Source organism: Diadema setosum, chromosome 10, assembly GCF_964275005.1.
Source record: "Diadema setosum chromosome 10, eeDiaSeto1, whole genome shotgun sequence".
Taxonomy (NCBI): domain Eukaryota; kingdom Metazoa; phylum Echinodermata; class Echinoidea; order Diadematoida; family Diadematidae; genus Diadema; species Diadema setosum.
This window is the reverse complement of record NC_092694.1, coordinates 21,792,928-21,807,778: the sequence shown is the minus strand read 5'-3', so window position 1 is coordinate 21,807,778 and position 14,851 is coordinate 21,792,928. Positions and strand designations below refer to the sequence as shown.

General features: G+C 38.4%; 1 protein-coding gene across 1 annotated transcript in view; it reads left to right on the top strand.

Annotated features, from left to right (window-relative positions):
* The window catches only part of LOC140233849 (laminin subunit alpha-2-like), a 209,774-nt gene that overhangs the window by 181,803 nt on the left and 13,120 nt on the right, over positions 1-14,851 (top strand). The window contains exons 33-43 of the mRNA XM_072313941.1: positions 102-244; positions 1,508-1,618; positions 2,039-2,150; positions 2,937-3,090; positions 3,938-4,148; positions 4,933-5,049; positions 5,731-5,888; positions 6,438-6,576; positions 7,426-7,648; positions 9,558-9,740; positions 14,481-14,635. Coding sequence (XP_072170042.1) covers positions 102-244; positions 1,508-1,618; positions 2,039-2,150; positions 2,937-3,090; positions 3,938-4,148; positions 4,933-5,049; positions 5,731-5,888; positions 6,438-6,576; positions 7,426-7,648; positions 9,558-9,740; positions 14,481-14,635 — 1,706 coding nt within the window. The remainder of the gene's footprint in view (positions 1-101; positions 245-1,507; positions 1,619-2,038; positions 2,151-2,936; positions 3,091-3,937; positions 4,149-4,932; positions 5,050-5,730; positions 5,889-6,437; positions 6,577-7,425; positions 7,649-9,557; positions 9,741-14,480; positions 14,636-14,851) is intronic.

Sequence of the window (14,851 nt, the reverse complement as noted above, 5' to 3'; positions counted from 1 at the left end):
AGAGACAAGTTGTTTGAGTGGCTACACCACCAAGCCTACCTACAAGTATGTCTGCTGGCATTTATTTTCAGTTTCCCCCTCTGATTCACCTCTTTCTGTAGCTTGTAACGATGGGTGCATCGCTCCTCTGTTTGACGCCCTGGATGAGATGAGGCTATTGGTTGATGGTCTGAACATCACTCGCTTTGTCCCGCCCCCCTGGCCCCATCTCACTGACCTCTTCAATCAGGCTAATGACATCCAGGTAACAACTTATCTCCCCCCCCCCCCCCACAAAAAAAAAAGGTCATGTACATCAAGTTTATGTACATTTAGAGTACACATGTCCCTTGTTGTCATGTATTTTTTGTAACTTTCCCTGTATAACGCTGCTGTCAGTGAATTAAGTACAATCTCATTTAAAGGTTGAAGGGTTATTGTTATCATATTCCCCTTCCCTATATATCTTCTGCACATTCCAACTGTGCTACAAACCACATGTATAAACAATAATTGTATTCTACATTTGTGTTTGTTCTGCAGTCATACTGTAGGTATTAAAAAGTAACCATTGGAGGAGAAAAACAAAAAGAAATACCTACATTGTAATATCTTCTGTAATGACACATTGAACATTATTAAATTTTGTTTTTGAATTACACCAGAATTTTTATCACCATTTTCATATTCTTTAGCAGTCCTCTACCGGCTATAAGAGTGAAGAAGTAAATTTAGTCCTTTTTTGATTTTTTATGAATTGTCACTGATCTAAATTGCTTCAATGGCTTGTTATGCTGTGGTGCTATGTATTTTACACCTTGTGTTTTGGCCAATACTTCTTTCAGCACCAGAAGTAGAAGTGTGCAAAGCTCTGCTTGTTATATGCATTGGAATTACAACTCCTTATGACCAGAGAATTCGGATAGTATTCTCTGGAAGGAAAGAGTAGTACTCGTATTTTGCAGTTGGTATTGTTTATGGTAAGAACTAGGCAAATGTTTCAGTTTTGCCTTCAAGTGTGTTCCTCACATTCTTTATCAATGAAACCATTTTGGGCCAAAGTTGTCACCATCAATCATATCTATAGAACCCACCAGTTTAGCTATGTTTTAACAGCTAGTTATGATTAAAGGGGAAGGCTAGTAACTGATCAGTGGGAATCAGTGGAAATGCTGGGAGATGATTGTTTCAATCCTCGTGGGATTCATTCAAAAGTTCATTGTATATCTATTGTTGTGTGAAAATGATTTGCTTCAGAATGGTCTCATATTCAAGTAATGTGCAGTTTAATGCTTCCAGGTTAGCGTCCCTGGTCAGTGACGGAGCATTAATCTGCACATTACTTGAATATGAGACCGTTCTGAAGCAAATCATTTTCACACAACAATAGATACACAATGAACTCTTGAATGATTCCCATAAGGATTGAAACAATCATCTCCCAGCATTTCCACTGATTCCCACTGATCAGTTACTAGCCTTCCCCTTTAACCCTCAACCCCCCTCCCTTCATTTCACTCTGACACAGGAACAAATTGATTCATACAAGAGAGCCGTGGTAGCAGCCAATGAGTTGATAGGCTCCCTACCCAATGGCACCAACGATCTAAGGGCCATGGCAAGAAGGCTGATTAGGAAGGTGAGATCTGACAAGTGCAGTCTAGTGGAGTGGTAGATTTTGACGTATGACATGTGTGATATCATTCCTGACAGAACACACACTGTAAATTTCCTTATCTCTTTCATCCTCTTTTGTTTTGAGGAAATGAACATTAAATGTTCTGGGAAAGAACAAAAATACATGTAGTGGACAGCAGTAAAATAAAGCTTCAGTCACAATGAACCATTTGACACTAAAAAGTTGTTTTGCTGCTATGTCTTGTGAATTTATATTGTGTGTACGGGTTGTAACTATTCATAACCCTCTTTTTCCCATCTTGTTCTATCGCCTTCCTTTTCGGTCTTGTTCAAACACCGATGTATGTACATCAGTTTAATGCTTTGTGGTTTTCTTTTGCTCTGTTTATTTATCATGTGACTCTTTTCTCCCCCGTCACAGCTTGAAAAGACGACAGAAAAGGCAGACTTACTGGCTGCCAATGCCTCGGCGGTTCTAGACAGGGCCTCAGCTCTTCAAGCTCAGTTTGATTCCACCCAGATGTTAATCAGGGGTAAGAGCTCTGTCATCCAGAAAAGATAAGCAGTCCTCACTGAAGACTAACAAAGAAATATAGCTGTCTGCCACCAGTAAGAAGTGACCTGTCGCTATTAAAAGTTGCATCCATGTTTTAAATTTGTGTTAGTGTCAATAACTCTTTTAGGAGAAGGAGCAGAGTCAAGGAGCTGGTTTATTTCGATTCAGATCAATTCATTTATTTGATTCTCTTTTTTCCAACAAAACATAACACAGAATAACTCAGGAATTATATCATAGGCATGAATTATGAGTGAGGGTGCCATAAAACAAAAAGAAAGAAAGAAAGATATATCGTGTACAACTATTGACAAAAGAGGTTGATGGTTCTAGGGGACAAAATGATAGATACAATGCATTCTCAATCATAGTGTGTCCACTGTGGTTAGTTTTCAAAGCACTTAGTGATGGTTCCATGACATTTGCTCCTGCAACAATTGCTCCCATGCAGTACCTGCACACTAAGCCAAACATAGATTCTTCCCACAAAAATAACCTTATCCCTAATCCTGATCCTCATTTCAAACTAAACCTGAAACCCTATCACAACCCTAAATCTAACCCTAACCCTAACCCTACACTGTAAGTCTTTGGAGAAAATAAGACTGGAGCAATTGTCATAGCAGCAAATGTCATGTCACCCTTTTGATAGTAACATATAGTACCCAAGCAATTTCAAGAAGGAATTCAAATAAGCATCAGTGGTTATGAGGAGATAAATGTTTGAATGGAATCATCACCTTCCGGTGTGCTTGTGCTTCAGGGACTGCTGACTACCTGAGAAACCTCGTTGTGAACGAAGGTCTCCTAACAGCCAGGGAGAATGCAAAGTTCATCGCCAGGGCCCAGATGATGTTGGAAGAGATGAGGAGGAGGGGATTTTCTGAGGTGGAGGCTGCGGTATCCGAGGAGTTGAGGTGATTCAAAATATATCTGTGTCTCGTCAGAATGACTTCATTGTTTTCATTTATAATCATGATATTGACAAATAATTTGTCTTATGTGTTGTGGCTGTTGTAGTGTATATTTATTGTTTTTTTGTCCATCTTAAAGGGGAAAAATAAGAATTCACCTTGTGGATATTCTTTATATTCCATAAAAGTAATGCCAAAAATCAAGAGATCTATTCTTGCTTTGAATAAGATATAAATGTGTATTTGTTTTCTTATATACTGTAAATTGAGTGTATTCTAAAGATCCTCTGGTCGTTTTTCTTGTTTCAAGAGTAAGATACAGTCTGACAGGAAGGAAGAAATACAAAATGTTGATTACAGTTAACCCGTTCCATACTGAATTCTGAAACCCCCATAGACTTGATACACAGGCCACCAGGTTCCCGTATGGAACAGGTTAAGTTAAAGTACCTTGGTAGAAATAGGATATGCCACTAGCCTTTTATAAAAGCACATTTAGAAAATAGGTTGTTTATGTTCTATCATGTAAAGGCAGCTCTTTGTGACACACAACAGCAACTGTCATATACTGGCATGGTCCAGGGCTATTTAAAAAAAAAAGAAAAAACATTCTACTTTAAAAAAATTGTATGCCACAAAACTAATTGTAGCTAAACAGCATAAAATCATTCTAGATCATGTCTCTGTTTTTTTCTTTTCTTTTCATTGAATCATTAGTGCTCCCATGTGGAAAACAAGAGAGAAAGAAAATCAATGAAACAGAACTCTATTTCTGTGAATGTAGAAATCGTGTTTAAGAACTGGATACCTTTTCTAGAATATAGAAAATAATTGTATTGTTTCTTGGCAGATTGGCCAACTTGACACTGCAGAAGACGGCCAATGGTTACGCAGCCATGTTGAGGGCGCTATACAGGAGGATCAGCGCCCTCAAAGGAGACCTCAGCCAACTCATCCTCAAGCTGGAGGACCTGCTATTGCGGTGCAGGACGGCAAACAAGTTCTCTACCAATGCCATGGAGATCATCGACGACGCCAACGAGACCTGTGCTGCTATAATGGTGCGTTTCATCCTCCTTTCATGTTGTTGTTGCTTTTATCCTTTTACTCCTTTTATTTCCCCCTCATCACCATTCCTGCGCATTTCCTTTATCAATTCTTTTCAATATCATTGAATCATTTCTTCCCATTGTCTGTGTTCTTGTATATCAATGTAAGAATCCCAACCTTTGGATTTCCTTCTTTTTTTTCTTTATCTTTGGTTTCTTATGCATTCTCGTAGTTTTTTTTTTCTAGTTATATCTTTTCCCAGTTGAGTCTACTTCCACCTGCAACTGTCTTGGCATGGTTTTATCCCCCCATTGTGGATGTGATAAATTGTTTTATGTTCAGAAATTGTGCAATGGCAACCGTGATATGTCCAATAGTGACTGTGTTGCTTCTGACAGGCCTGTAAAGGCACCAGAAATAAAAGAAGAAAGCTGTCTTGATCCTATTAATAGCTTGACCAGAGATGAAACCTATCATGGCCAAATTCAAGACTTACGTTTATGTATAACAATGTCTAGTAGAGTCGGCTGTCACAATAGAGGTAACATATAATAGAGTACTAAAGTATAATGTCGTAACCATTCATTGCTATGGAAACTGTTTCTTAGCCACCTCACCTGGACAGAGTTCATGCACACACCTGGTTCCAACCCAAGCTATAACAAAAGACTGTGACATCATCCCCTCAGTACGCTATTAGGAGTAAACTCTTGTACATTATATACTGCATTGTGAACTTCCCCCTCTTCCCCTCTTAACCCCTTCCATTCCATTTTTTTTTTCTTTTTAAACCAGAACATCACTGACCAGGTTCAGAGGAAGAGCGACCAGAGCAAACGTGACATCTCAGAGGCAGACTCACTGCTGGACGCAGCAGAAGACCTACTGGCGATGGTCAGCGATGGTATGGAGGTAAGATTTGTGATGTCTCTACATCAGTCACTCTCTATATAAACAGCTTTGCAATGACCTACATACTGTAGCTAAAGGGGGAGGGGGCTCTTTTGAGATTTGTTAACTATCAAGCGTGCTCTGCCAGACTTCAATTTTATGTACATTCTGTGTGAGAAATAGAAGAAGAGAAAGGCACATATTTGACAATAAGAATATGTTGAAATCCTAGAAAGAATTTCAGATGATGACTAATTGAATAATGCAATAACTATTGCATTATTCAACAAAAAAAAAAAAATATGATGACAATTATGATGACAAAAAAAAAGAATTATGATGTATGGAAAAAGGAAGAAATCAGACCAAAGCAAGTAGAGTGATATTTTGAGATGAGAAAGAACTAGTTGAGAAATATCTACTGTTATGTGTGCTAGGGGAGGAAAACTTGAAAAGATTATATAAGATTATTTAATTTCAGTTAAGTAATGTTACTTTGTTACTTTCTTCAATTTGTAAAAATGTGTATCTTCGTAATAAATCCCATATTATTTATATTCTTAGCATAAGTCATTTTAATACATTTTCCAATGTAATGTAGATGTAGAGATGAAAAAATTTTTGGACAGAGGTATTGTGCTGTCAGAAGTTGATATAATGATTCATGATTACATGATGACGAATGCCTGTGTCCTTTTGCAGGAGACGCGAGCGGATCACGGCAACTTGACCGTCCTTATGCCAGACCTGAGAGCAAGAGTTGGGGACGGGGAGACGGACCTGGACGAACTGACCGAGCTGACCGAAGCAGCTGTTGAACACGCCAACAACACCCTCAACGAGTCTCGTCATTTACAGAAGTAAGCCAAAAATTGTATCTCCAATCTGATTCATCATTGGATGCCAATGGAACCGATTTAAACAAAATATTCTTCTCTCAGTCATAATCATGGTGTATTTTTTCCACCCCAGCATGTGGAACCTTTAGGCCTTGCTACCTTGGAAATTCTTGAATCTTGAATCTTGAATATTGAGACCCCCTGTGATTCCAACATTTTGTACAAGTTTATAACAAATTTTCTTCAATCAGTGACAACATGGCACATATAGGAACTAAATCTTTTATTACTATCTAAGTATATGTGTAATTTTGTAATCATTATAATTTGCAATATTTTCAACCTTTCACTCCCTACGTGCCAAACAACATGTATTACCAGAAGCAAGGAACTCAAACTCTGCATAAATTTATAGGTATAGTCAGTTTTAAAAGCTTTCTCACCATAGATTGTGTATTGAAATAGCATTGTACAGCGTACATTTCCAAGAATATAGACATTGACTCTCGGCTCCTCTTCAAATTTGATGTTTCTTTTTAAAGTTCTTTTTTATATTTGTTATCTTAACAGCCTTCTGCTGCCCACCCAGCGTCACGCTAACAGCTCCCTCCAGGCTGTGAGGGCGTACTCCGACATACTAGCAGCCATTGACGACGCCCACAATGCATCAGTGGAGGCCATGAGGGCAGCAGACAGAGCACATGACAAGGCAAATTTAATTTCTGACTGCCTGTTCATTTGACAATACTTTTACTTGTAGATATAAAGCACCCTTGAACTCTTGTCTTTCTGGTCATATTTTGTATGCAGCAATACTAATGCATTTATATGAAAGAAAATACATGTAGTTCTTCTAGCAGTCAGTTGAATATAATTCAGTCAAAATGGGTGTACAGATAGGTGGTAGTAGTGAGGTATATACTATAACATGTATAAAACACAATGGCATTTATTCCCTTCCTTTTAAGGATTAAATTCTGTATAAATCTAAATATGAGAAAAACAAAAACCAATTTGAAAATATTTTACCCTTTGTAAAGACCAAAGACAGGCATTTTTTTTCCATTTTTTTTTTTTTTATTTCAACCTAACGTGAGAGATTGAAGTGTATATAGATATTATATATTATTAAATATTAAAAGAAAGACTAGTATGCATGTAATGTTAATTTTGTAAATGTAAAATTGAACATGATATTAATTTCTTTTCAAATGATATTTATAGTAGAAGAAAAGTCACATGTTCTACATGTCTGTGACGGATATACCTGAAGCCTGTGAAATATAATAACACATCTCAAATAGAAAAAACCTGAATATGAGCACACCATGCAACTGGATTAATGTACTCATGCTTTCTTGGTTTGAAAAAAAAAAAGAAAGAAAGATGAATCTACTATTATAAATCTTTATCAGGGGACCTTGTCTTTACACACTAACAACAATTGAATCAATGTTTATTCCAGTCTGTTGCAAGTATCAGACCTGTTGCTATGGTAACTGTTGTAAGTCCCTTGAAGAAAACAGCGCCAAGAATCGTGTTCCCGTCTTTATCGTAGGTCTTTGCCGATGGAGGGGAGTCCATCGTTCAGCAAGCCAAGCGTCTCAAGGAAGCTGGTGAAGACCAGCTTGCACAGACTGCTGCCCTCAATGGTGAACTGGAGTCCATGGCAGGTGACCTTGCCACCTTGAGAGGTCGTCTGAATGCGACAGAGGTTATCTATGACAGAGTCAGCGAGACGCTGGCAGAGATCAACGCTGCCCTGCCTCCGTTAGAAGAAGGTGAAACACACAATTTTTAGCTGGTGATGTAATGATTGATGCTGTCGGTAACCCATTCTGTGCCGACAACTTTGCACATTGTGTACGATACTGTAGGATTTTCTGTACCAATTGACACTCAAAGCAGGCAGAGGGCTAACCATTACTCTACTTTTTACCAGCTTTGTCGGCAAGGATGGATGAATATGCCTTCTGTGCACATTAAAGGGATGGTACAGTATTGGTGGAGATGAGAATTGGGCTTATAACTTTTTGTGAGATACCGAGAAAACACTTATGATATAGTACAGAGCATACCATTTCAAGAGGAATTCAAAGTTTATTTGATGAAAATCGGTTTTGGAATAACTGAAACATCCAAATACAAAGTAAAACAAAGCGATCGTAATAAAGTGTGGGTCCCACACTTTATTAGAATCGCTCTTTTTTGGATATCTCAGCCATTTCAAAACCAATTTTCATCAAATAAACGTTGAATTCCTCATATAATTACATGCTCTTTCATATTTTATAAGAGGTTTCTCATTATCTCACCACAAATTGTGAGAAAACTGAAATTAGTTCTCAACCAAAACTATACGATCCCTTTAAAGGGATGGTATAGTTTCAGTTGAGATGGGGCTTCAGGTCTCCAAACTTTTTTTTTAGTGAGATATAGAGAATCATCCTATGAAATATGAAAGAGGATGCAGTTCTATCTAGAGGAATTCAAAGTTTATTTGATGAAAATCTGTTCTGAAGTGGCTAAGATATAAAAAAAAAATAAAACAAAAGTGGTACTAATATGTGAGGGGTCCCACTTTTTATTAGGTTATCTTAATTTTTTGATATCTCAGTAATTTCCAAAACAATTTTCATCAAATAAACTTTGAATTCCTCTTAGAATTGTATCCTCTTTCATATTTCATAAGAAGTTTCTCTTTGTCTCACAAAGAAGTTGGAAACCTGAAGCTTTGTCTCAACCAAAACTATACCATCCCTTTAAGGAACAAGAGATGCAGTCGAGTCACAAGTGATGAAATACATAGTCAGTGTGTGATGCAAGGAAACTATAAAAACACTAGTAAAGACCTCTTGTAGGTGTTTGTTGGCATATCATATTCTGAGGTTGAAGACATACTAGTAGTACCATGCTGTCAATCCATACTACAACCATTACATGTCAAAAGATTTTTTGTTATGGTCATATCAAATTAATTAGTCGGTAATTCATGAATTGATTTATGCTTTATGTGTTGAAAAAAGTAAAGGAAGTTAGAGGAAAAATGGAGAACTGTGAAAAAGAGGAGAGCTTTTTCATGAGACAAGAGATCAAAAGAAAGAAAATTCAAATTCATGAAATTTTTCCGTCGAGATGTTTTCATTGCAACTGATTGACAAATTGCCCTACATCGACGTAAATAAGCACTGAATTGATCAGTGTTTTAGTAGTAGCCATGATAAAAAATCATGGGCGTACATACTCGAGCAGGATTCGAACCTACGACCTCCTGATCACCGGACAGGCATCATCTCCACTAGACCACCGAGCTTTCGCCCGACAGCAAGTGATGGTTCTAATCCTTATAGCATGCAGCGGGTACTGCTTTGTTATTCAAATTCATGAAATTCTTCCGTCGAGATGTTTTCATTGCAACTGATTGACAAATTGCCCTACATCGACGTAAATAACACTGATCAATTCAGTGCTTCTTTACGTCGATGTAGGGCAATTTGTCAATCAGTTGCAAAGAAGGAAAATGGAAAGAAAAATAGTTTATTACATGGAAACTTTTTCGCTAAAAGTAACAACTTTTTCTAAACACTTTCATTTTGTCTCAATTCCTTTGAAATAAATTGGAGTTTGAAAATATATAAGCAAAAGGAAAATACTGTCCTGCTCTAAATATCTTGTTTGTTTGTGTTACAGACATCACAACAGATGCTGAGAGGGCCCTGAATGTTTCCATGGCAGCCGAGAAGCTAGCAGAAAGCGCCAGAAACAAAGCAGAGCAGTTCATCCGACGAGGCGAAGTGCTGAAGAGCAAAGTTGATGGGCTGGGACGAAAGTTTGAGGAATACGTCAACATGACGGACGACATTCAGAACTCCGGTAAGGGGCTTCTCTCATTTAACGATGCAGTGATTAGTAGCGGCAGAAACATTTTAAACTGGTTTTGCCAAAGCTCATGCGTGCATCACCTCAATGGGTTTCCATGGCAACACGAAGTTTTGCCCTAGATTTCCTGACCACGTAGCAGCTGATGAAGAGAAAAAAAAAAAAAATAGAAAAGCCCTCTGAGGGCACGGACCTCTGCCAAGCAGCTCATTTCCACCACTGATCTTGTTTTTCCATAGAGGTCAGTGATTTCCACCCGTACTGTACGCATGCTTGCTGAAAATCGCCCAGTTTCCCAATATAGAAGCCTTTTGATATGACATCAGCTTCCAGCTGCGCAGTGCTTCAGCCAAGCAGAGCACACACTTAAGGACGTTCCTCAGTTAAAGTGAAATCCGTGTCATTTTCTTGAAACTTTCCATACCGTAACTTTGACCCGTCCGAAGCCCAAATATGTAAATAAAACCATAGGTTCATGTACTTGTTTTTCTTCTACGGGACTTTGAAGAATATGACTAATCTGCCGTCCTGCACCAAAATGATAGCGTTACATGATCAAGACCATGATTGACAACAAAATCTGCAATGACAAACGTAAATCCCCATAATTCTTTCAAAATCCACGTTATTTTCTCCAAATTTGCAAGAATTGCAGAAAACGGTACCCAAAATGAGAAAAAGGTTTTAAAGTCAGGGTTTACACTCTCATTCTTCAGCAAGCAGCGCCCTCACGCGGCAGAAAACACCGAAATCTCTCAAATCCTTCTCATCGACGTTTTCTGTTAGGGGTGAGCAAAAGGACAACGTTCATAAAACTTACGCTGTACATTCAAAACCCATGTCAATTTCACGAAACTTTACCAAATTGTAGACAGAGGCTTACTTATTCCAGAAAAACAATCAAAAGTGGGGGTTCATGTGCTCGTTTTTGTGCTAGCAGCGCCCCCATGCGACATAATACTATAGTACGACCCCAAAATCTGGTCAGGAACCTACGCATGGAGACGCCCTGGCAGGGTGGGTTCATAAATCTCATGCTGTACATTCAAAACCCATGTCAATTTCACGAAACTTCACCAAATTGTAGAAGAAGACTTACTTATTCCAGAAAAATAATTAAAAGTGGGGGTTCATGTGCTCGTTTTTGTGCTAGCAGCGCCCTCATGCGACATATACTATCGTACGACCCCAAAATCTGGTTATGAACCTATGTAGGGATGCCCTGACAAGATGAGTTCCTTAGGCTTATGCTGTTCATTCAAAACCCATGTCAATTTCACCAAACTTGACCAAATTGTAGACGAAAGCTTACTAATTCCAGAAAAACAATAAAAAGTGGGGGTTCATGTCCTAATTTTTGTGCTGGCAGCATCCCCAGATGATAGAAATCACCTCAACGGACCCCTAAATCTGGTTATAAACCTCTCGTGGGTGTCCTGATTATAGGTGGGGTTCGTGAATGTCATGCTGTACATTCAAAACCCATGTCAATTTTACGAAACTTTATGAAATTGTAGAAGAAGGGTTACTTAATGCAGAAGAATTGTAAAAATGGGGGGTTCATGTGCTCGTTTTAGTGCTAGCAGAGCCTCCTTGCGACGGAAATCATCGTAAGACCCCCAAATCTAGTCAGGAACCAATGCAGAGATATAACCTGCTAGGATGCATGAATCTCATGCGGTTTACTCGAAACCCCATTTTCTTTAAAGAAAAAAACAAACAACCCACACAAAAAACAAAAAAAAACATGTCACAATTGCAGTGATATGGTGAAAGATATTCAGAAAGAAAGGTCCATGTGCGTTTTTGTTATCATTTCCCTTCCACAGCCATAATGATATCATGTGGATGCAAGCGTGGAAAACTCCATATTATTGATATGCACGCTTGTTTGTTTGTTTTACCCACTTGCTGTAACCATGTACAAAAAGTGATAATGGAGGAAGAAGAATAAATACAAGGAAATGGGAGTTTTGGTATTAGTCTGACGGTCCTCCAAATGAAAAACAAATCTTAATACAATGACGTTGATTGTAGATTGCATGTGTTGGTTGTTGCAGTGGTTGGTAAAGTGCGTGTTGTAAGCTATGGAGAAGTACCTCCCCCCCCCCCCCCCCCCCGAAAAAAAAAAAAAAATGATTCTCCTTTTGTTACACCAGATTTGGTAATTAAAAAAAAATAATATATGAATGGTGAAAGTGATGAATAGTCTTGTTTGATAACACTTTCGTGACTTTGTATTTTGTAACCAAAAATAAAAAAACCCAATATTTTGTGACAAGTTTAGATCTAATTTAGATTTTAACAGAGACACTCAGATTGTTTTAGCTTCTAGACCTAAAGATGAAATGTGTGTCATATATGCTTGTTTTGTTGTTGTTGTTGTTGTTATTGTTGTTGTTGTTGTTGTTGTTGTTGTTTTAACATCTAGTCCAATAGACTAGTGAGCCTTACACCCCGACTAGGGCCTATTATAGGCCCTTGGTACCTTAGCACTCGACTTTACCATGTTGATGACCGGATAATGAACTTCATGTCACAAAACAGATCTATGGATTGAAAATGGAAACAGCTCTGTTCCACTTCCAAGCTTCGCGATTCCGTCAATCAGTGTTGTGCTATACAATGACCATGTATATGCGGCTTGGACCGCTGAACTTTGCGTGGTATGTACAGATTGTAACGCGTACAGTCGGCACGCGAGCTGAGCGAGGCCGCCCAGCGCGGCTGCCCGGCGCGGCCGCGGTGGGGAGCTGTCGGGTATCCGTACGTACACATACCACACTCTAGCTCGATCTACTAGCAGCTGCTCAGCTCAGCTAGCTCAGCTCATCACTCGTGCGTGCGCTTCTACGCTCTTTGTTACGTCACTGACACCTGTGCAGCTAGGATGCGCACAAACTCAACTGAGGAACGTCCTTAAGTGCTCTCATGCAAACCTCAAATACGTACGGCTTAATCTCCCAAGTTCATTGACCCTACCTACCAAAAGATTTAAAAATCCTTCAAAAATTCATGAAAATTCCTGAATCACTACCAAACTTTAATCATCTGTTCTTTGTGTCATTATCAACCTTTCCTGTAAGTTTCATCCAAATCCATTCACAACTTTTTGAGTTATTTTGCACACAGATAAACAAACAAACCAATGCTGAAAAATGGATTAAAAAAAATACCAGGTAACCTCCTTGGCAGAGAAATTCAAGGTGTAGAAATCAGACTGAAATTAAGTAGTGGAGTGATGATGTTATGAGTGCTGCTTCCAAACAAGATGTCCTATTGAAAGCACAAGGTTTTGGGCAGTGGGCTGGAAGCAGGTGCAAACATGGTTAGCAACCATTGTGTTCACAGATATATGGGTTATGTGAGGTTGTTTAGAACCAATTTCCATGGCTATAAATGGCATTGTCATTACACATCAGTACCTTATGAATATAAAAATCATTAGATACAGGTCTGTATTTCTGGGTTCAGTGGCCTATGTAAGAAGTGCTAGAAAAGTTTGTTGACCTCTGTGGCACAGGTGTTTCTTGCAGATTTCACTGGCTCGGAATTTAACCACAAGTCACAACTGCCAAACAAATAAGATCATTAACCTTATTGTTCTTGTTAAGGAAAAATCTACAAAACACCTGCTTACCGTATACCTCAATAAAAAAAGAAATCAAAGACAAAGGGAAAAGAAACTATTATTGATTATCTGTCAGTCAAACTTGGAGACAAAGAGATGTTATTTTCTCTCATCTTTGTTTATTGTTTGTTACATGAATCGACCATGGTTATTTTTGTCAAGAAATATACCATGTTTTTGCAACATTCTTTCCAAACAACCCTGAGCATGATTGTACAGTACATGTAGGTCACTAATCTCAGTATTGCTGATGAGATTCATTTGCTATAAGAAGTTCAACAAACTTTTAAAATCGACTCCTTCACCATCATGCGTACATAAGATATACTTGTGTGCTCTATCCATCTGATCGTGATTTTTGCTACAGACTTACTTTGTTACTGAAGCTATTTCTTAACATTTGTACCCTTTTCATCTAAATATTGGAGAAAATTTTTTATACAGAAAAAACATCTTTGAGATGTACAATGTATATATCTACAGAAGATGTGAATTTTTTGTGTGTTTAATATGTGCAATGGAGTAAGTGTCTTGACCACTGAATGTGATAATTTAGTAGGAAATGAGATAATGCATTTTTCCTACCATTATCAGTAGATGAATTGACAAGTTATTGCTCTATCTATTCAGTTCTACTTCGAAGTGTATCTGTCTATATGGTTGTTCGTGTGTTAAAAGGGAGGAATCAGCATGACTAATGTACATCTTCCTTGAATCTTTCTTTACTCTGTTATCACATCTGACATCTGTGGTTTGTTTGTTTGTTGTCATGGAGAAATCCTCCCAAGTGGTGAACATCTACCCTCGATAGACAGGGCTTACTGTAAAACACGATATATTCGCAGCATGTAAATTTCGCGAATTGGAGCCGACTGCCTTTCTCACAGCATGAAATTTTCGCGAGTTGCCACTGGCAACCAATGCATTTTGTGTAGGCAAGAACTTTCATGTGCATTTTAAGTTCGCAAATGTTGCTGCTCGGGAAATTTGCAAAATTAATATTCATGTGAACATTCCTCGTTTTACAGTACTCAATTCAAGCTGTATCTGTTTGTTAATTACTCATTTATTTATCTGCTTGCTTCTTTGTTTCTTTACTACAGTGGAGGGCTCAGCGGGCCTAGTGGATGAGATTGGGATGAAAATGAACCACCTGAGGGACCAGGCCCTGGGCTTGAATCGTCTGGAGGCCCCAATCAGGGCCAATCTCAGCCAGCTGAGGGACAAGATCCAGCATGCCAGGACCGAGGCATCCAGGGTTAGTACCAGGTTTGGGAAGGGATCGCAACCTTTTTTATTTTTATCTTACTTTCTCAGTTACAAGGATTTTTGTTCATCAGAATAGAAAGTCAGGAATTGATTTGAGACAAGGACTGCGGATGCAAAGAACTAGTTTTAAGTGCTGCAAAACAGCCTGAAAATCAATGGGTTTTCCTGAGTTTGTTAGTTTTCCCTCTCTTTTGAGTAGAAGGTA